At 40.8% G+C, this 22,224-nt stretch overlaps 3 protein-coding genes and 1 long non-coding RNA gene across 6 annotated transcripts; 2 read left to right on the top strand and 2 right to left on the bottom strand.

The window, feature by feature from the left end:
* The first annotated feature begins 1,626 nt into the window (after positions 1-1,626).
* Positions 1,627-4,027, top strand: LOC136443733 (uncharacterized). Its single transcript, XR_010757200.1, has 2 exons — positions 1,627-1,887; positions 2,938-4,027. It is a non-coding gene; the product is annotated as an uncharacterized lncRNA (long non-coding RNA).
* A 7-nt stretch (positions 4,028-4,034) lies between these two features.
* LOC136443732 (protein RER1-like) lies at positions 4,035-11,307 on the bottom strand. Of its 3 annotated transcripts, none has more exons than XM_066441084.1 (8): positions 11,181-11,307; positions 10,200-10,285; positions 8,496-8,600; positions 7,654-7,750; positions 7,258-7,336; positions 6,608-6,743; positions 5,932-6,006; positions 4,035-5,430 (listed from the first exon to the last, which is right to left on the bottom strand). In XM_066441084.1, exons 2-8 carry the CDS (start codon positions 10,275-10,277, stop codon positions 5,395-5,397), a joined length of 606 nt encoding a protein of 201 aa, XP_066297181.1. In that variant the 5' UTR covers positions 10,278-10,285; positions 11,181-11,307; the 3' UTR covers positions 4,035-5,394. The 3 variants fall into 3 exon arrangements, with proteins under 3 accessions (XP_066297181.1, XP_066297183.1, XP_066297182.1); XM_066441086.1 differs by having other exon boundaries at positions 5,917-6,006; positions 11,181-11,306; XM_066441085.1 differs by having other exon boundaries at positions 5,385-5,430; positions 5,922-6,006; positions 11,181-11,306.
* A 616-nt stretch (positions 11,308-11,923) lies between these two features.
* Positions 11,924-17,558, top strand: LOC136443731 (beta-1,3-galactosyltransferase 1-like). Its single transcript, XM_066441083.1, has 3 exons — positions 11,924-12,189; positions 15,381-16,422; positions 17,154-17,558. The coding sequence occupies exons 2-3, from the start codon at positions 15,452-15,454 to the stop codon at positions 17,353-17,355; spliced, it is 1,173 nt and encodes a 390-aa protein (XP_066297180.1). The 5' UTR covers positions 11,924-12,189; positions 15,381-15,451; the 3' UTR covers positions 17,356-17,558.
* Positions 16,560-22,103, bottom strand: LOC136443730 (2-phosphoxylose phosphatase 1-like). The gene is made up of 4 exons (XM_066441082.1): positions 22,025-22,103; positions 21,568-21,771; positions 20,192-20,392; positions 16,560-18,946 (listed from the first exon to the last, which is right to left on the bottom strand). The coding sequence occupies exons 2-4, from the start codon at positions 21,629-21,631 to the stop codon at positions 17,676-17,678; spliced, it is 1,536 nt and encodes a 511-aa protein (XP_066297179.1). The 5' UTR covers positions 21,632-21,771; positions 22,025-22,103; the 3' UTR covers positions 16,560-17,675.
* Between the last annotated feature and the right edge of the window lie 121 nt (positions 22,104-22,224).

The following is a 22,224-nucleotide window of genomic DNA, read 5'->3' as shown; positions in this document are numbered from 1 at the left end:
GTCATTTCTATACATGATGAGTTCAAACAACACTATCACAATGTGTATAGCAACGTCCATGGTGCAAAAATACGACGTTGTTGTGATGTCACTGAAAATCGTGGCCGGAGTTTTTGTAGGCTCGCCAAACTAAGCCTTAGCGATCATCGTACGGCACGATTTTGAGCGGTTTTAAAATCCTAAAAGTATGAAGTTATTACGCAAATGTGCTTAACAATGTTAGTAAATGGCACTACCATAAAGATTTCAGCATTTTTTATTTTCATTTTTTTGCCCTAATATTGCAAAGGGTAAAAAAAAGTGCGTCACAGAACTGACAAAGCCGTAGACATTCTTCTTTGCACGTCAGCGAGGCGTAAACTGTGGTGAATTGTAGTTTGAGACTGTATGAGCGGGATTACGATGTTTTTTCGACCGGCGTAAATTTGCGCCTAGATATGGTTTCCATCAACTGCTCAGTGTGCGTCGACTGTAGTATGCTAACCTCCGCTGCCAAACTCTCTCCTGATCGACGGGCCAAAAATATCAATACATGTGTCTACAATCAGCTGAAATGTGTGTATAATCTAAGTCATTTCACTCACTATCTCAGTCCTATGTCATATAAGGGCGATGAAATTGATGCTATACGCTTCCCAGTGTCTGCTCAAAGTACTATATCGACAGAACCGACACATACAAACACTCATACTTCCGCCGTACCATTCCCCAGTGGAATGCCCTGCCTGGCACGGTTGTGACGGCTCCCACCGTTGAGTCGTTCCGTGCCAGGCTGGAGGCCTACCCGCCTTAGCCCGGGACCTCAACTCCGGCCCCCCGCTCCCATACTTTGCCCCTGATGGTAGTAATGATGATGACGATGATGATGATGATATAACGATGCCGCCTATCTACGTTGATGAAGGTTAGACATCCAGGTAATAAGATACGCCGAAAATAGTTACTCAAGCAACTGGATATTTTCTTTTCAGCCACCTATCGTTCATGACATGTAACGCATACTTCCATACGAGAATTCCAGGTCATGAAAAGTAGAGCGGAAAATGTAATAATTCCGGCCAAAAACGGTTTGTTGCTACTTTCCGATGAACTTTTTAGTATCGTCTTTTCTCTTTTTATTTAGGGTAGAAACTATGAGTAGAATGTTAATTTTGGACCCGAAAATCATCATTTTCTATCTATCTTATTAGTATCTATCCAACCTTGATCTATCATAGTTTTCACGCTTTTTGATCGAAGCTGCTTGACAAAAAAAACGAATTTTCTTAGGGAAACGGCATATATGCTGGAAAGCATAGTACTTCCTGTCTCTGAAAATAGAAATATACATGTAATAACTTTTTTCGAAATCTCCGATGACGCAAATTCATTGAAAATGCAGACAAAACGCTGTTATTTGGGTCATCTGGCGAAGAATAACCGCATCACCGGTGAAGCGGACTAATACGAAAAGGCTTCGCTGGCCGATCAACTTCGCCACGCCCAAAAATACTAAATGTTACAATTTACAGGCTTCTCATGAGATTGAAAAAAAATATCTGCGAGTTATGAACGATCATCAAGAAAAAGGGAGCAAAAGTCAGGTTGACAAATACGCACTTCCGGCGAATTACCGCCCCGGTCAGATTCGAACTCCGACCCAGAAACTTCAACATGGCGGCGCCCATGGTACGAATTCGAAGTATTTCGCAAATTTTCATCCAAAGATCACATCTAGTAGCATGTGCACGTCTTAAGTACAGCACAAGGAAGGATGACGGCACCTTGTGTCATCCAGAGCTGGCTGTAACGTCTGACGGACGGACGATCGTGTGCTATCACCCGTCCAAGCCATTCCCGTACGAGCAGACTAGGCCACTACCGCCCTTGGACCACATGAGTGTAGAGGTATGATCTCTGACGTTACGTTTCGTTTGATGACCCTCGAATTACATGAGCGTATATTGCTTTAGATATCTGAAAGCTAGACTAAAACATTGTCATATATATGTATGTTTAACATTGTTTGTAGTTAAATAGTTTATCCGTAAAATAATTGATGCCGCTGCCCCCCCCCACCCCCTGTACATACCAAAGATGAAGTTTCATACAAACGCACGTAATAATTGTTGTAATATGCTGTCAAACCAGTACAGATAACCACGTCTACATAAGAACCATCTAGCCAGTTTGATTACTTTTTGTGGTCCTTTAAATAGTTTTAAACCAATGACACAAGTATTGAGAATACAGTCTATGGTGACCAGCTGTCCACATAGACCAGATATTTTTATTGGTCCCAAGTGGTCTTTTTGGGCAGTTTTGACTTTATGTTAAATGTGACAAAACTTTCAAGGCGACCACCAACTAAAATGTAGGAGAGTAATTAGTGTATTTCTTACCACTTGGTAGAAAGTCAGCACAAATCAATGTATCATGTGTATGTGCTGCTGTAAACATTGAACTTGAAGTGTTCTTTGTTGTTTTAATGTTTAAATGACATCATTCATCTTCCACTGTCTTGGAAAAAGAAGTCAAACCCAATCACTTAAAATTTAGTGTTAGTATTTAGACTAGAATAGTGACATGTTATATTGTTACCCATTGTCTGTCCTGTCCGTCCTTTCATGTTACATGTACTTGCAATTAGCCTACGGGCAAGAACTTGCAATAAACTTTCAATGTTCACATTTTTTACGGTGACCAATTCACCGTAAACTTAAAACCACCTCAAAAATACTTCTACCCTCGTTTCAACCGTGAACTTAAAACCTTGATCGAAAAACACTCCATTTTCTCTGTACCGTGAACTTAAGTGCATTTACAGTATGTTGTAAAATTAAAGTGGGTTGTCCACATTAGTAATGTTGACAAGTGTTCTTCACTAAAAAAACCAAGGAACATCCATGAACATTCGTGTTTCTGTACAAGGTAACTTTTTTTCTTTTCTTTTCACAGGCTGGAGCCAGTCAAGAAGACATCTTGAAGTTGACATTCAAGGAGCAGACTGAGAAACATCTTGCAGGTCCTGACAATAAGAAACTTGAACAGATGTTCTTTATACACGAGAACAGATGGTGGGGCAGCAGCAAAGTACGTCGACGGAAGTCCAACGAACCTAAAGACAGGGAAACAGAACTATGGCAGCCCCCAAAGGACCAGTGATGTACCGCAGACTTGGATATACACGACTATGGCTACTGTAAACGCAGAAATGTTTGCGCTGCTTTTATGTTCACGGTTTCCGCGGTAAGCTCTTTGCTAAGAACTTAAAACCACCGTGTACACTCCATTTTCTCCCTACTGTGAAATAAAAACCATGCAAACTTAAATGCATTTACAGTATGTAGATAGAGTTTAGCTTCTGTTCTATTGAAGAAGTGAAGATAAAACTAGCAAATGCTGTTTTCTATTCTGCCAAACAACTGGTGTACCAAATATCTACATGTATTGCCAACAACTCCCATCCACAAAGCACAGTGTTCTTAAATGTTTGTATCTGGAACAATTAATAATTGGTAGACAATAAAGAAAGAAAGATGGAAAAAATAAAATGAAGTCCTTGAGGTTTGAATCAATGCCAATGAATCTTAGTATTTTCATTCATGTTGGTGGTACATCTTGTATGTTTGTTTTTGTATACCCCGGTAATTAAGTTTAAACCATAACAAGATGTCATCTAGAGAATCAGAAGTACGCAACCCTACATTTTCCTAAATTTTCAGAAAAGCGAATGTACATTATATATATGTAAATGTAACTGAACTGCTGGAATGTGGTATGGTCATCTCTGTTTTGCTTGCATGTTGAAATTTTATCTTCTGGGTTGGCATACCAATCATTGAAACATGTAAGCTATCAGAAGAGTGAACATCAGCCAAAGGAAAACTGCCAGCCACACAGTTCTGCAAAGGATGCTTCCTACCAGTAGTCTACAATATTCGTCTTGTTGCAATCTAATCCTCAACTAATATGTTTCTTGAGGCAAATCACCATTACTTGAGTTTGCAACATTAAATAAATAGAAAACATTTCAGACACAAAGACATTATCCGTTTACATCCTCTATTGTTTTATTGGTACTGCATTTCAAACATCATAAATACACTTATAAGATTCTTATTTCTCTTGTAGTTTTCACTTACACTACTGCTTTCCAACTGTGTTTTTCCAACTGTATTTCAGCAGCTTTCATTGAAATATCAACACATTTATGAATGCCAATTAATTTCTTGGTTCATGGAAGAAGAATAGATACTGTAATTCACTTTATCTTCACGGTAGCAAAATTTCACGGTGTAAGGAAAATGGACATTTTCACTGAACTTTAACTTCATGGTGGCGGCAAGTGATTTACAGAACAGATGTGTGAAGAAATCATAAATAATAACAGTTTTTTTTCAAGGTGATGATAAGTTCACGGTACAGAGGTGACTGAAAACAGTGAACAAAGTTACAGTGAAAGAAACGAGAATTACAGTAATGAGTTTCCCATTGTTGTACCAAATTAATGGGGTTAAAACCTGACTGATAATTTTAAAACAACTTTCAAGAAAACTTCCTTTTTTCAAAGCATATTTTATAACACATTTGAAAACCCTGAAGTCTACTCCCATATAAGCAATTCCAAATCTGTATATTTTATCCTTTTACTTTTAGATAGCTGCCCTCTACCTTTTGAATTGATAATGGTTTACAAACCAAAGAAATAAATTGGCAATGACATTAAAAATTCAAACTATTAAGCCTTAAACTGTGGATCTCTATACTTCCTCATAGACTTTCGTACACTTTGTCAACTACAATACAAGTCAAATCTCTGATTTATATTTATACACGTGTAGTATATAAATGACCAACACCCCAACTATTTACAACATTTCAATGAGAAAGACTGTCACAGTGTACAATGTAAAGTATCATACATAATTATACACATGAACAGCATTAGTAGTTAACAAGGGGCATACAGTCACACATGCAAATTCAATTACTTCATTTCTGAATAAATCTAAAACTGTGTAAACATTCGTAATCACACAACAGTTAATGGTCTATAGTGAATACAAAATCCTGTCCTAACATAAGTGTTTTACTCGTCTGTGTGTGTGTGTGACTGTGTGTGCTTGGGAAGAAAACCTATTGGCATAAATGTAGACGTTTTTCAGTGACAAACCATTTACATGTACAAACATCACTCAGAGAGGCTTTGTTCAAATAGGTAATTTTGGCATGAGTCTGAGATTTTCATACTTACATTTCAATTCAATATCATCCAAGTCTTTGTGGCAATTCTACCTGCAGCTTATAATAGCTTTCCTCTGGTGACAACACAGAAACTTTTTAAAGGGGCACAGAAAAGATATACTGTCCCATAAGAAAAAAACAAATCTGATGTTTCTACAGGTTTCCTCTTCAAATCCTTTGAACTTCTCCTGTGACATCAGTTACCTGAAAATATCAAAGAAACAAATCAGCTTGTCAGTTTTCGAAACACAGCAAAGATACAATGCGAAGAAAAAATGCATAGGATATGATATTAAATGTTTCTCATTTCATTGCATATCTAACTTGCCAACTTTCTATAGTAGACAAATTAATGAGGCTAATAACAAACTTAAACATGTAGGTTGACAATAAAGTTTTGTGTAGTTTTAACAAAAGACTTATTAAGCGAAGCACGTCACCAATTTCTGTCATACATTTTAACATGCAACACTTCAGTATACCATTTTTGTTGTATCACCTTTTTTCATATCAAAACTGATAAAAACATGTATTTTATCCATGGCAGGATGATATGGGTTAGTATCTAGTTATGACATGTTTATGGCATGTAAATGAGATTTCATGTAATGAACAATTACACATAAAGTACTAAGAGATTAGTGCCTAGAGCTTGTTACGACAGAAAGAAAGATACTCTCTTAAGTATACCTAACTAGAGAAGACCTTTCCAGAGTCGTCCTTTCCCTTGTACTTGGTCTTGCCGTGAGTGAAGGGGAGGTACCTGTACTTGACCATGTGCTGAAACAAACATTGGGAAACTTTTATCATTCAATTGTTGGGATCAATCCTACAGTAGAACAAAATACAGACATACTAACTTGCTTACTTACTTAGCAAGCAAGTAATGTAGAGCAAAATGCAGTGTGTATGTTATAGTTATAGACAAATTATAGGATCAAATATCAAGCTCTAGGGCTAATATGAGAAAAATTTTCAATCCAAGCTTGCCCAAAAATGAGAATAATCTTATATGAGAACAATACATGTATTGTTGTTAACTACAAATGTTAGCCTTTTAAGCAGTGAAACTACATGTACATGCAGTTCAAAAAAGTTCTTCATATAGAAGTCAACATAGGGGTGTTACGGATTAATTTGTTGAAAATTCATTGGTCTTTTTCCTATCTTATGTTACTCTGGTATCCAAACCTATTGTAGCTGCAGTAGGTTCAGCAGTTACCAGGCTCATCTTGTGTCAAAACTTCTGCTGAATTTCAGATCAAATTTGTACTGATGAAGTTTTAAGACGGATCAAACTTTGTTGAGTAGTACTGATTAAGTTTTGAGATGGATCAAACTTTGTTGAGAAGTAGTGATGAAGTTTGAGATGGGCCCTCACCTTGATTTGTCTCTTCATGGTGATGCAGAAGAGGATGATGAAGTACATCACCAGGATTGGCCAGAACACCGGCACATTGAACGCCTCAAAGAACGTGCACGTCATCGCGATAACGATAGCTTTTGTACCTGAGTACCTGAGAAAACACAGAAAATACATGTTGCTAAAAAGCACTTAAGTCTTATCAAAATAGTTCTGTATACATGTATATGTCTTCAACTGGTAGTTACTCTTCAAATGTAGTCTCTACTAGACTAACTACACCGGCTATAGGGAGGATATTTGCCAGGGTTTTATTTGCAGGCTCCTACGCGGGCGAAATGTGATCTTCACCGAGGACTGACTCTACTGGCTAATTATTCCTTTTTCTGACGGATTCTACAATCGATTAGCTCGTAGGAGGGCCTGGTGGAAGTTACTTCAAATGGTTCAAGACTGGACTATTGCAGATGGGAAAATAACATCATAAGGAGAACAGGTGATTTGAGAAAGTTAACCAGCATGATCTTTGGTCATACAAGTATGACAACATTTCCAGATGGACATAATACATGTATATGCTATTGCTTTAGAAGTACAAGATTATAAACTCTACTTTTGACATCTACATCTAACTTGATCTAAGTCTTCAAACTTAAGTTCACCCTTACCAGAACTTGAACTCAGGTAACCTTCTGATGAAGGGTCTAAACTCCTCGCTGGATCGGGTAGGAAGCGACGGACCATCCTCTGTAAAAATACAACAGTGACAACACGTTGGACTATCTCAGTATTTGGTCAAATTAGGGTGATACACCATGCAAGTACATGTATAAGATTAGTACAGATTTTTAGCCTAAGGTAGGGTGTATCTTACCACATAAACACAGTTGCAGTACATACAGTTTCTAAGGGTTAAAGAAACATGTTGGTTTACCACTGCTAAAAACATATTCAGTGCCCCCGCTTGCTTACTTCGACACTGTTTTTATAATAGCTCTATCACAAAGTCAGCTGTAATCTAGAGACCAACAATCGTTACTTAATGACAAAAAATGTCCCCTAACCGTTGTCTTCCATGGAAGGGTCCACTTTAGGTGACAGGAAGGCAATGAACAGGTTCAGATAGTAGATCCCCAGGGCATATGTCACAATGTACCAACCCTGTAGAGGTAATACTCTGATTAGTCTTTCATCAAAGGTACAAATACTCTACCCTGTGGTACACACATTTGTAGCAGACTAGTTTCTGCACAAAAGCCACTACCGGCAAGCCCTATGTTCTATAGTAAATACAGATTTAATTATAAGCAGAGTCATGTGAACATTTTGTTTTAAAGACATTCCAAGACAACAGTCTTCTTATATGTAACAATATTATTATGATTCAGAAACCTTGTATGTTTACGGAATATAGAAGAGGTTCTTCCATTATATACACAATTCTGAATGCCCCGCCACCTGTTTCTGCTTGTGGAGAGTTCTGGTATATCAATGACTATTGTATTCTATCACTTGTAGTTTATGTCTTAGGTTAAGTCACACATTGTAGGTTAAGTTGTATGTATGTCTGTATTTTTGTGGGTCAGCCGTTACCAGCAAAAGCTGCCTTGGCTGACCCAGTGTAATGACTTGTTTCATTGCTAATAAATACAAATACAAATACATTGCAGAATACCAGATATTTCTGTAAATGCAGAAATCTTCGCAGGGATTTAATTCTGTGGTAGGGAGAAAATGGAGTGTTTGCGGTGGTTTTAAGTTTGCGTTTGAAACAATAGTAGTGGTACAGTCACACAATGGAACTGCTTTTTGTGGTGGTTTTAAGTTGGCGGTAAAGAGTTCACCGCGAACATAAAACCACCGCGAACATTTCTGCATTTACAGTAATAGACCCTACATATTGTACCTTTAGAAGATAGACTCTGATGGCATACGAGATGAAGACAACAAGTGTGAAGATCCATCTGGCCACTGTATGTGGAGTGGACTTATCCAGCCATGCCTGGTAGATCTGTGATAGAGAGAAACAAGTCATCTTTTCCTTCCGAAAATAATTTCATCAGGTTGGTAGAACATAGGATATTTGGAGTTTCTTATTACACAACCAGGTAATCTCACCTGATGACGGATACAAGCTCAGCCATATTTGGGATTACGTTCTCGCCGCAAAAGCGCCACCTACATCGGCTACTTATAGCGGTGAGAAGCAGTACTCCAGTCAGAAGCTCTGAAGAAGGTGTCTGACAGACACCGAAACGTCAGCAGGTGAGATTACCTGGTTGTGTAATAAGAAACTCCAAATATCCTAAGTCATCTTTTGTTCCAAGACATTCAAAGCACTCTTTTGTTGAGCATGAATTGAAATACAAAGCATAGTTAGGCAAACATTGAATAAAACTTTAATTCAATCTATACCACTGGATTACAATATGAAAATATCAGACGTTTCAGATGTCCTTCCGACATCTTTTATCAGTGATGGATAATAAATGTTAACCTAAGACTTATGGAACATAGCAACATAATGTTACATATCTGTTTTCTAACTACCGGTAAACAAAACAAAACAGGTAATTGCCAAGATGTTAAAATCAAAATTTTATTCTTTAATTTCCTGGATGACTAATATTCACAAACGAATAACTCTTTATCTAGAAAGTGTGGCAGGATAGCTAGGTGTCAGAGCATTTCTGCTGTAACTAGTCTAAGTCACCAATCCTATGCCAATCCCCATGATCCCTGGTGACTACCGTAAAATTCCTATTTACGTACGCACCGCTCCTAACGTACGCACCCCTGATTTGGGGACGATTGTGGGACTGACTCAGTGAGTTGAAACGTTCAGGGGAAAAACCCTCCTAACGTACGCACCCCCTCTCCAGCATATCGGTGAATAGTTAGAGGTTGACATGATCATCCTTCAGATGATGTTTACCGACTTAAAGGGTTACTGAGAAAATGTTTCTGGGTAGAAAATGTCATACAATTTAAATATATGTATTATTTATTCTTTATTACTGATTGTGTGGTAGCATTCCACACTTGATTTGCATGAAGATGTACTGTACTCTCAAGCTGATATGCGATTTTTCCGAGGAAGAACCCCTCCTAACGTACACACCCCGACTTTGGCGTTCGCCTGGAGCACCTGCTTGCGACTTGAAAAGTTTAAAAAGTGCGTACGTAAATAGGGATTTTACGGTAGTAACTTTTCCAGTGGACCATGTTCTAGACTGAAACATGGACATATCAGACATACGCTGTCTCTACTAGCACATACGACTCACAGGGCTGTCTCCAATTTTTCTGTCCTACTCATTTTTTGGGAGCCCATGTTTTAAAGTTCCGACCGTTCTTAGAATGTAGATTCATAACTTTAAGCTTACGAAGACACAGTTTCATCAATTTTATGTCATGAAGCTCAGATTTTGGGACGTACTGGTTAAAATTTCTGTCCGTCCCAACTGGCAAATTTCTGTCCTGGGGCAGAGGGACGGGTCCTGGTGACAGCCCTGACATAAGATGCCACCAATGTAATCCACATACATGTTACAGTTTATAATATAGAATATAAAATCCTGATTCAGAATCATAGGTGAACTTGACAGACCTGTCCCAGTCTTGTAGAGGCCCTGGAAATGATGTTTGGCTGAGGCTTCAGTGAGTCTGCAGTTGTCATGTCTCCCATCTTGTGATCTGTACGAAGACAAAGAAGGCAGAAAAAAACCTCTTTAAAACCTTACTTTGTCTAGACCTGATATAAATCATTTGAAACCTTCTAGACTTGTTCAGCCACATGTCTCTGTAACCTCTTTCAGTCAGTTGACTTTGAATAATTATTAGATATTGAGGGAATTGCTATTTTCTCGTTTTCTCAAATAAAACAAAAATACTAATGGGCCCAGATTACATTGAAAGAATCATTTAAGGCCAATTTTATGTGTTCTGCCGTCTAAGAAGCTGTTTTTCAATGTTTTGAAACAGTGATGAAAACCTATGATGTCTTGAGTTTCCTTGCTGATGGATTCCAAAATTAGCCACATTAAACAGATTTGTTTGTTCACTCCTACATCAACATACTGAGGTCCTAGCGTTACTTATGGCGATAATTTTATAATATCCTCTGGGTGGTTAGTGTTAATGTACAAAGATACAAAAGCATACATAACATAGATGCCCCCCTTCATAAATTTATATTTCAGAGACGTGAAATAATGTCCATATGTCTAAAATTATGCTACTTACGTTGCAAAAACAAAACGACTACTAGTACCAAAGCGTCAAAATCGGTAAAACGAATTGTTAATACATGCTGAAACATGCCTTGGATTTACCATTAAACAGGAGAATTACTATAGTTTATGTTACATCTATATTTTGATGTTTTACGTGTTAAATTAACATTATGATACGTCATCGTACAGAATCCGAAAGTATTAGGGGAAGGGTGTGTTTGAAAACGATGTTGTTGTGAAAGTAAATCTCGCTCTAAACTCAACGTATCACTCCAAAAACTTCCCATATCATTAAGAATAAACTAAGCCACAATTCTACGCAGAAATTTGTACAGAAATTGTAAAATTGGGGCTACCTTTGGTGAAAACGTCTCGGTTTGGCCACGTTGGAACTATGACTGGTGATCCGGCCGGTATCACCTGATCGACCTGGGTGCGAATACTTCCGGGTCAACAGACGATACCATTAGGACACGTTCAACGGGGGCTCCTTTATCATCGGACCCCTGATGAAATTACATGTATTTAATGTGAGATTTTTTTTGTGTGTGCAAGGAGGTTATATAACCTCCTTGGTGTGTGCAAATGAATAATGGTTCTTCGCCAGACATTTACTTGGTTTTAGAGTGGTGTTATCTTTAGCCAAATCAAGTGAGTTCGGCTTCGGAATGTACTTTTGAGTTGTTTTCTCGGAAAACTTGAGATTATTCAAAGAAACCAAAAAAATGCCAGCAAAAGTTTCAGCGAAATCTATATGTTTACACGTGTGTCACTCGGTATAAATGGTACCAGAATGAACATAGGACAAAAGACCTCATTACAAATTCAAAAAAAAAAGAGACACCCGTATCGTGCACCTGTCAATGTTGATATTTATCATAGTGACGTCAGGTGTTGCTCAATTAAATATTGATGGTACCACGCAACGCAGGTGCATTGCGCATCACTAAGGTGTGTCCGAACTGGGTAGCTCTCCGGCGTGACCTCTGAAATTGGGTCAAGCGAATAGACACAGTGATAAGGCATCGCCTACAGCACATTTCGTTAGTAGAAAGGTATATGTACATGGGCCAGGCAAACCGACGGAGAAGACCGGGTCTTGTTTCAACGATAGGAGTCGGCTTCGGACAGCAGAGGTCCCGCCAACAGACAAGGACGGTACCGGTCTGTTTTTCTTCGTATTGTTTCAACTACAGTATACCATTGTGACATACCGTGACCTCTTCCATAATCATCAAATGGTATTTTCGTCATTTGAAGGCGGTTGTACCGGTTGACCAAGGAGGTCATATAGACAACCTCCTTGGGTTGACCAATACAGGTGCTAATCACTTGATCCGTCGCGCTGTGGCTGCACTGGACAAGGTAGTCATTTTTTGTTCCCTTTGTTTGATTCTTCATTTGTAGGTCCTGTTCCCGGGATACGACCAGGGCATTGCGAACCGTCTTTTAGATGGTGAGATTAATTATTTAATGGTCGTCAAAAAGACATCATATCTATATTTGGAGGTCATCCTAAGTACGACGGTCTATCAATAGTTAGATTAAACCTCCTTGGTCAAACCAACCGTTCTACTTTGAATATTTAGACCACATGCCACTCGCTCATGTAAGCCCATTCGTAATCCCGACTACGCATGTGCAGTGTCAAAGGTGAAGGCCCCTGGCTTGTAAACAGTTCTCATCTCAACATTGTCTAGATTTGCATAACAATGACTTTTTTTTACGTCTCAGGGGCCCTTACCTTTGACACTGCACATGCGTAGTCGGGATTACGAATGGGCTTATACTCGACTTTATTAAATACTCCGATCTCTGTGCAATACTTTAAAGCCTACTGTCCACAACAACAAAAAAGACAAAGAAATGATCTTTGCTGGTGACCTCGAATAAGTGATTGCTCCAGCTGTCGCAGAACACAACAAAGGAATGTCCGATGTTGCTCTCAACTCTTGTCCCTGTTTTCAAAATCGAAATCCCAACTACCAGAGGTAGCTTGTACTCCGGATCCGTCTCAACAATGGTTTTCAAGGTTGGCCACCTGTAAAGAAATCTTGAGGAAAACCTTTGACATTTTGTTGGCGAAGGAAAATCTATCATTTTTGTCATATCGCCACATCTATCACTGCATTATTCATGAGCAAGCCCCACCTATGTTTAATTTAACATCCATCAGTCAACTAGGACCGACACTACAAATTTGACAGCCCGAGCATCAAAAAGTATTGGGAAAGCGTACGTAAGATGCTGCTTTTCTTTCGGTAATTAGATCATGGGGCAAAGACAATGGGACAACGGTATTTGGAAAATACACGTGGACTCGGGCGAAATATACCGAAAGAAAGTAATTCTGTGCTCTCTCCTCCGTACTCTTCGATCGGGCTTTATTTCCTAAGGCTTCAGGATGGATTTTGAGGAATTTTCCGAATTCGAAACATTTCTCGAAATCCATCCTCAGGAAAGCCAGATCGAAAATCCCTATATATATCCATACTGAATGGGAAATGCCAAAGATTGACGTCATATATCGTGACCTTACAATTTAGTAATTCAATCAAGCGAGTAGACGTCAGCACAGTACAAGTTACAAGTGACGGGAGAGCCCGTTCACACTCATTTTTTTCAATCGCGATTGAAGTATAATCGCGATTGAATCGATCCGATCGCGATTGATTTTTTCAGTGTGAACGCTCCCAATCGCGATTGGAACGATCCAAAACGATCCAATCGCGATTGGATTGTAACTACCTCCGGAGGTAGTTTGATTGGATTAATCGCGATCGGATCCAATCCAATCCTATCAAATTTTGAGTGTGAACACAACTACGATTCATTCCATCGCGATCGGCGGAGATTTCGGCTGGTTCCGGGGGTGGGAGGTCATACATGCGGGTACGTGGGGTCATAGTTCGCATCGCGCGGGAAAACAAACCCAATCCGCACGTCAGATCGCTCTTTTACAACTTTTCATCGTCAACAATGCCCAAGAAGAAGAACGAAACTCCGTCAGTAACTTCAGCTGGTGGCAGATGGCGCGATGAGGAGACCAGGGTCCTCATCGCAATCTGGGGGAGAGAGAGGTGCAGGCCAAACTGGGGAAATGTCACCGAAAGAGGGACATTTACCGCACCAAGTGACAATGTCTAGCGGAAAAATAGACACAAAACAAGGACAACAACAACATTTACCAGATGATCACCGATAGCATGCTTCAATCGTGCTTCAATCGCGATCGGATCACGGCATACTTTAATCCACTTGGCGAAAAGCAGTGTGAACGCAAAAGTTTCTTTGCGTTCAATCGCGATCGGATCGAACAATCGCGATTATACTTCAATCGCGATTGAAGAAAATGAGTGTGAACGGGGTCTATGACGGACTTTAATATGTAAAACAAGTGCGAACTTGACTTTGGGGTATATTCAGCAAATTATAGTAGACTGTTCACTTTGAAGTTTAGCCTCCCTTTAAAAAATAAAGTTCAGCCTCAGAGTGGTTGAGTTTTGCATATACAATATGTAATGACAGCCAAACAAGCTCTAGTCAGGCCTGACTGGAGCTTCTCTGCCTAACATTACGATTTTGCCCCGTGGAGATCTACTTAGAGATTAAGGCCACAGGGCTTTTTATTGAAATCGGGGTTGTTTGTTCGTAACGATATGTACACTGAACAAACTGTGTACGGTCCAAGAAAGATAATCGTACAATAAACACACTATTGTTGGAAAAGTGCTCAGTTCCCCCGATGCGCTTCAGTCGTTTCTTCCCTCTTCTGGTTACAGACATACTAGTATCTCGTAAGCTGGTGTGTTACCCCGAAGGGCGGTTATACCGGCTATACAGATACAGATACAGATCTCGAACTATTGTCCTTGTGAAGGGAGGCAGACGATAAAATTGCGGCCGGCCGCTAGCTCCTTGCCCCCCAACCGAAATCTCTGCTTGGAGAATAATCCCCAACAAAGGCTTAGCCAGCTTAGCAGGCTTTATAAGTCGGGCTTTTTTCTGATGGTATGATAAGTTCAATCGCAAATCTGATGGTATGATAAGTTCAATCGCAATTCTGATGGTATGATAAGTTCAATCGCATTAATATTCGGTTTCTCGATCCTGTCCAAGCAGAGGTTCTGCTCCGGTTTGGCTTTGACATCTTTTTAGGCATTGTGTCGGACTTTGGTCGGCGGACATGGAGAAATTTAAAACGGGACAAAATAGAAAGCCCGACAAAAACGCCTAAAAAGGCGTCAAAAAGAAGCTTGGGCAGAACCTCTGCTTGGACAGGAGAAACCGAACCTTGTCGAACTTCCAACACACAACTTCACATATACGTGTATGATTCAGCTGACCGAGTAATTCATCATCACGGTGTGTACCGTTAAGTCCTGGGAATCTTTCAGTGGACTGAGTACACAGTGTCTGTTTACAAGACAACAGCGATTTCAATAAGACCTCGGTGACGTACTCCCTGCGATATCTCTCCCTACCGCCACTGCAACAAGATGAAGAAACCACGCGATACTGAAACTCATCAAGTTCTTACTTTTTTTCTCCCCTAGTTCAGATGATCATGACGGGACGACGTCAGATGAGAAGGACCTGACCATGTTTCACTGACAACTGAGCACATATGTACCTCTACTGCTGGAATCTTGGAGGCACCTGGTTATGCATATATGCAGTTGTCAGGACGGCGAGCAAAATGCTTGGCAGGTACACATGTCCCTCCCAAAGGTCAAAACTGTCGACCCTTGTGCACCTCCTTGCTGTTACGATCTTCCTCATTTTGATTGTCAACATCTGTGCGTTTTGGACTGGTTTCAACCACGTTGTGAAATATGGACACTACACGGCAGCCCAAGTACCCAACAAAATTGACGATCTTTTCATAAGAAAGATAGAGCTGTCACCAGGTGCTAATCCACACAGGTACAGGTTCCTTACCAGTCTAGGAGACAAGTGCAGAGGGAAGAACGTCTTCCTTGTCGTTGTCGTCACAAGTGCACCTGCTCATGTAAGACAACGGGACGCCATTCGTAAAACGTGGGGAAACGAGACCATGTTCCCGCAAGGAACCGTTAGGGTGCTCTTCGCTCTAGGACGCAGCGACGACGCCCAGTTGGAGAAAACCGTACAGAAAGAGATAAAAACAAACGGAGACATCATACAAGAGGATTTTCGAGACACTTACAGAAACTTGACCACGAAAACCGTCATGATCCTCAGATGGGCTGTTACGTTCTGCAGCGGTGCTAGATACGTCATGAAAACCGACGATGACATGTTTGTGAACATTAAGACACTGGTGTCCAATCTTAAGTATTTAGAACTGGAAGTTGACCTAAGTTCTGGTTTGCTTATGGGACCTATCCAAACGGGTGTTCACCCTATTAGAAGTAGAAGCAATAAGTATTACGTCTCGGAGGAAGATTTTAACGGTGACGTGTACCCAGACTACCTCAGCGGAACAGGTTACGTCATGTCCATGGGTGCGGTGAGAAGACTTTACGTCACATCGCTGATGACGTCACCTATGCCAATGGAGGATGTATACATGGGGATCTGTGCAAAGAAGGCGGGAATTTCACCCCGGGACCACAGGTATATGGGCTTCACGTCAGAAACCTTTAAGTTTGATTGACGTTTATTTTAGCTCAGTGAACTGCAAAATTTAGTATAAAACTAGCTTCATCAAAGAAAAGGGAGATACACAAAATTCAAACTCCAGTAGAAAAACGCTTAACACTTCCACGTTCATTTTTGTTCTAGCTTCGAAAAAAGGACAGTGGTCTTGGAGAAATATGGATAGAGGGATATTGTGAAATATGTAACCGACTTATCCAGAACCAACTTGTCTCGGTAGTACGTAAACATTAACTCCATTCTATAGGGCAATTAGTTCATATAACTTGTACGTCCAAAAGCATTTTGGAAAATCGAAATAATGAAAAGGGATCTATTATCTATAAATCTTCATCGCATGTCCCACATCACGTTATGTTTGCACATTATCACCAATCGTTGTTCACTTGTAGTTAGCCTACGGACACGAATTCGCGATGAACTTTTATTGAGATAAATGTAACCTTAACCAAAAATATCATAAGTGTTTGGCTAATCTCCAAGCAGATCTAACGGTTGCAAAGACCGTATCCAACTGGCAACTTTGCAATAAAAACTCCTTTTGCCAATTGGATACGGTCTTTGCATCCGTTAGATCTGCTTGGAGATTAGTATTTGGCTGCTCCTACCCTATTATGTTGTCAATATACTTGAAATTTCCCCGAATTCGCGAAGCATCAATGTTCTATTATTATTTCTTTCCCTCGCAGTGGTTTCACATTCCACCAGTTCGGTTTCACCGTGTGCACCCATCGTCTGATCGTGACTTCCCATCACTACACCCCGACAGAACTCTTCACCATGTGGGCAGCTCTTCAGAGTAGTCCCGAGTGCGGCCGGTTACAAACATACTTCTCAACCCTCTACGCAAAGCTAGTCAACATCGTCAGCTTTTTAAATATTCCAGTATAGTGGTGCCTTGTTTATTTAAGGGCTGCGGTGCAATTGAAGAATAACAATCTCTCATAATACGTTGTTATCATTTATGAATAGAAATTATTAGATAAAATGGCTGTTTCACGATAAGTATAAATACTGTAACGTTACATTTTTATAAACAAGACTTGTTTGCATGTGGTCATACGGGCCCTGAGAAATAAAGTTCACACTTCTCACCATGTGTTTGCGTGTTCTCACTAACAATGTTAAGTTAGGTATAAATAAAAATACAGATTGGAGGGCTTTGGTCAAACCGTCGTCTGTCCCCTCCCCTATTTACTATTTAGACAGTCCTATGGTCTACACGCCTCTCTGTAACTGTCCTTGCCAAATTTCTGAAATACACCTTGTTCAACAAAGTTCACAAATTCTTCTAGCGGACAGAGTTTTGTCTGAAGTTTCCCTGCACAAAATTCCAACATGTCCGTCACATCTCTTCCCATGTGGACGAATCGTACGAAAGTTTTATCAAGTGACGTCACTGCTTGTTTTAATTCGAGTTTTCTTGGTTTAGTTAAAGTGGAGTTTTTCTCAAACGACGTCTGCTCTTCGTGACGATCTCGTTCCCACATTTCCATGACAACGTGTGACGCGTAGGGCACCCACCGCGCGTGCGTCAGTCCCAGTACGCTCAGCAATGGCGTCATGGTCATATCGTGCCCAGAGTACACCACAAACTTGGCAAAGTCCGCCTTTTCCTCCGCAAGTCTTTCCATTCTTTTTGCTATGGAGCTGAGAAGAGGTTGAATCGCAAGACGCGAATAGTTATTGAACGATTCCCGTCTTTGTTGCTCATCTTGGTTGATAAACTTGAGTACATTCCGCGCATGCTCCCTCTCCAAGCATGCTTGAGTATGCGTAGTGCACGGAAGTTCCAGCCTATTGCACACGTGACCAAATAAGGCGTCTATTATCTTAAATCGAACGTTAGCTATTTTGCTATCAAGAGTCTTTGCAACGGTTTCTAGCGCGGATACGAACTCTGGGTCTTCATGAAACCTTTTGGCATCTACTGATTTAAATTGCTTCATATACTCATTTCTCAGTGGACACTGACAGCTTGCACCACAAAACAGTACGTTATTTTCTTGATGTACTCTTATCTTAGATAAATCATCTTGCAGTACACCATACATCAGCGCGGTGGCGCTTTGGTACGTTCTGGAGTATGGCGTGGTGATGACGGTAAATTGGTCCTCTACGCCCTCAACGGTTAACAGTTTGCTGTCTATGTAAGCTCTTCGTAATTTCTCCCCAACGCGAAGAAGTTGGACAACACCAGTCTGCGTCAATCTAGACGGCCCGCCGGCGCTGTTAGGATACGGCGGCATGTTCGCTACACCGTTCGCAGAGCTCCGGAAAACGTTCGGACTTCTCCGTAACTTCTCGGCGCTCTTCACGAACGACGAAATTTGTGGATCGGATGGCCATTTGTCGGGATCCAGTTTGCATGTCCAGGAGTTGTAGTTGTACTTGACGTTGGGAAGCGTTTCCATGGGAACCCTGTCGCCATGGCGAGTAACAACAAACACGGCTTTCAGGCGAAATCCCTCAGGGACCTGACCTACAGACGGAAAACAGACAGACACATTGATAGGGTAGCCCAGACTTCAAACTTAGAATGCTTCTTACATGTATATAGAAACAGGTAAAGCTCTACATATCAAATACACAAGTCGGGGTACATACGCTACAGGTCGGTGTACATACGCTACAAGTCGGGGTACATACGCTACAAGTCGGGGTACATACGCTACAAGTCGGGGTACATACGCTACAAGTCGGGGTACATACTCTACAAGTCGGGGTACATACGCTACAAGTCGGGGTACATACGCTTTAGGTCGGGGTACATACGCTACACTCGGGGTACATACGCTACAGGTCGGGGTACATACGCTACAGGTCGGGGTACATACGCCACAAGTCGGGGTACATACGCTTAAAGTCGGGGTACATACGCTACAGGTCGGGGTACATACGCTACAGGTCGGGCTTCATACGTTACAAGTCGGGGTACATAAGCTACAGGTCGGGGTACATACGCTACAGGTCGGGGTACATACGCTACAAGTCGGGGTACATACGCCACAGGTCGGGGTACATACGCTACAGGTCGGGGTACATACGCTACAAGTCGGGGTACATACGCTACATGTACTGCTAAGAACAACTTCCACCTGAACATACCTAAAGCAAGATAGCAGATGACTACACGATTTATTCACTTGCAAAACGCCACCAGTTTCGCTGGTAGAATGATACCCTTTTCTATAGTATTTTGTACTTTTTCCTGGCCTATACAGCGTTTACAACATTCGCATACCTGTAGAAAACGTGTAGTTTTGATGCCGGTTAGATAGGACCTAACCCTGGCCCTGTCCCTGGTGCTGAAACGACATTCTAAAGGTTCAGCTAGTTTTCGTGTACGTACAGTGTACTCTCCAAGCAGATGTTATAGAGGAGATCGTTACCTTCTTCTGACTACCCCGCTTTCTGACAGCCGCCAGAAAGTGGGGCATAAACATGATGATAAGGATCTCCCCTCTAACCTCTGCTTGGAGAATACTGCGTACATTGTGATACTATTCTTAGTATATCGTATTTGTTTGAAGACTTATAGTCTATTGACCTATCCTATAACCCCGCACACCTCCGTCAGAATATAGAAATGCAAAATGAAAACATGAAAATGCTATATATTTGACGGACAAGCAACCATTCTCTTATTAGTCGAACCGTTAATTGTCATACTATCATTGGTTGGACTAATAATTGTGATTGACAGTTAGGATAGGTCAATACAAACCTTCTTCGCCTTCCAGTGCTTTTGGAGTGTTACAGTACCACCGCACCACCTCGGGCATGTCCTGCGCAGGCGCGTCGTTCGGTGTGGTGACGTCAAACGACTTGGGGTGCGCATGCTCTGTAGTGTTTAGGTGGAACACACGTGTGGACTGCGCTGACTTGAGATTCACCAATTGCGCGAGGTCGAAATGAATAACGCCGTCTGTGAGTAGGGGTAGGAACATCAAAATTGTCAACCAAAGCAATAGTAGGGCCCAAAAAATGGAAATGAAAAAAAATGCTGAAATCTGTATGGTAGTGACATTAACTAACACTGTTAAGCACATTTGCGTAATAACTTCACAGTTTAAAACCACGCAAAAACGAGCAGCACAATGATTCCCTTAGTCTCGCGAGCCTACAAAAAAAAAACGCGACGATTTACAGTGAGTTCTCACATCAAACCGACGTCATCTTTTTTTGCATCATGGATGTCGCTATATATTGTGATAATGTTGTTTGAACTAATCATGTATAGAAATGACTAAATAAATTGACTTTCAAAATCTAATTTTCGGGCCCTAATTGCTTGGGTCCTTTTTTCAAGTTTAACGACATTTAACGTGACGCAATCAAATGGCAAGCTTCTAAATGAGTTATGTGTGTAACCCAGCCCTTCATTGGGTAGGTGCGGACCGTGCGGTATGTTGCTGTTTACAGAATTTGTTAACGGGATATTGGAAACATTTGAACCATGAACTACTGATTGAAAACAAAGTCAAAATAACAATAATGTTGGTAACATTTGAAGTCACCCTTCCTACACGTAAAGACTGCGACACTTCAAGTATGACTGGAATGTTGATAAGTAAACTATACGGGGCAAACAAAAGTGACAACCCTGCAAATATACAAAGGAAGCCTGTATGTACTCAAGACCGTCAGACTTCGTCTGATGTGTTTTCAGTAGAATTTCTGGACAAGAATACGCCATATCGCCCCACAGACAGTGACCTTCATAGAATACGTGAGAGGACAATGGCATATAAAGCACTTTAATAATCATGAATATGTTTTGAATTATGAAACATCCTTAATATCCCACCGACCTATTAAGTGACGCATATCGTCACCATATGCACAAGAAGAATTCTCGCATTGAATAGCTCGATCTAGAGACAGAGAAACGCAAGCTATTTCACTACGTTTCGTGAATATATAATAATGCAATTAATTCCACAGGGTAATTTGACACCGGTCACTGGACACCAGTGCTACCGTACAAAAAACATCCCCCCACTTAGAGCGATTGATTACAAAGTAGGTCAGCTTGGTCAGGTACCCTTAAATACAATTACACACGATATTTACTAGCCAAGGTGGAGACGAAATACTCACAGAAAGCGACCATTCCTAACGCAGCAAGGCCTAGAAATCCCACCAAACGCCGGGCTGACTTCATCGTTCGCTCAGTTCACAATTCTTCCTTTGGGATCCCAGTAAAAAGGCCGCACTGCTAGACAAATCGATATCCCGTGACCCCCATGCACACCCAATGCACCTGTACCCCAGTCCACCATCAACAAACAGGTGTAGTCGGCTCTGAAAAATTAAGGATGCGACAGAAAATTTATCCTCTCTTGAAAATATTTCGTAGAAAATAGAACTGTGTAAAAAAAACGATGGCATATATAAAAGGTGAGGCATATGTAACGTTATTCCAAGACATATAAACAGGCCGTTTTGGTTGGATGACGCCGCTCGCATTCCAAGTGAAAATTTGAAACACTATCACGATTCGCTATCAAAATTTCAACGATGTATGAAAAATTCAAAGTCTACGTAATTATCTCACCTGGTGGCATCTCACGCATTGGATGTGCGTGCTTTGTTTTCCATATGAGGGCTTGCCGCTAGACGTCAGAGACCGCCATGTTGTTTTTTTCTCTGGCCGGTTCGCGCGTGCGCGGCTCACGGCTGTTTGCACAGCCATCTAATTCGGAACTACAAAACCGATCAAAAGGCTTTTTGCTTTAACGTTTTGCGATTGGCTGG

The sequence above is a fragment of the Branchiostoma lanceolatum genome, chromosome 10 (assembly GCF_035083965.1).
Source record: "Branchiostoma lanceolatum isolate klBraLanc5 chromosome 10, klBraLanc5.hap2, whole genome shotgun sequence".
Taxonomy (NCBI): domain Eukaryota; kingdom Metazoa; phylum Chordata; class Leptocardii; order Amphioxiformes; family Branchiostomatidae; genus Branchiostoma; species Branchiostoma lanceolatum.
Note: the sequence above shows the minus strand (reverse complement) of the source record. Positions and strands in the feature narration are given on the sequence as shown.

What these genes read in the sequence shown, in the direction of transcription:
- LOC136443731 (XM_066441083.1), top strand. Translation starts at nt 15,452, where the DNA reads ATGTACCTCTACTGCTGGAATCTTGGAGGCACCTGGTTATGCATATAT. An exon ending in ATTTCACCCCGGGACCACAG is followed by an intron (nt 16,423 to 17,153) that starts GTATATGGGCTT and finishes TTTCCCTCGCAG; the next exon opens with TGGTTTCACATTCCACCAGT.
- LOC136443732 (XM_066441084.1), bottom strand. Translation starts at nt 10,277, where the DNA reads ATGGGAGACATGACAACTGCAGACTCACTGAAGCCTCAGCCAAACATC. An exon ending in CCATGAAGAGACAAATCAAG is followed by an intron (nt 6,007 to 6,607) that starts GTGAGGGCCCAT and finishes TGTTTGTTTCAG; the next exon opens with CACATGGTCAAGTACAGGTA. An exon ending in GAAAGGACGACTCTGGAAAG is followed by an intron (nt 5,431 to 5,931) that starts GTCTTCTCTAGT and finishes TGATATTTTCAG; the next exon opens with GTAACTGATGTCACAGGAGA.
- LOC136443730 (XM_066441082.1), bottom strand. Translation starts at nt 21,631, where the DNA reads ATGAAGTCAGCCCGGCGTTTGGTGGGATTTCTAGGCCTTGCTGCGTTA. An exon ending in GTTAGGAATGGTCGCTTTCT is followed by an intron (nt 20,393 to 21,567) that starts GTGAGTATTTCG and finishes CCCTACTCACAG; the next exon opens with ACGGCGTTATTCATTTCGAC. An exon ending in AGCACTGGAAGGCGAAGAAG is followed by an intron (nt 18,947 to 20,191) that starts GTTTGTATTGAC and finishes TTCCGTCTGTAG; the next exon opens with GTCAGGTCCCTGAGGGATTT.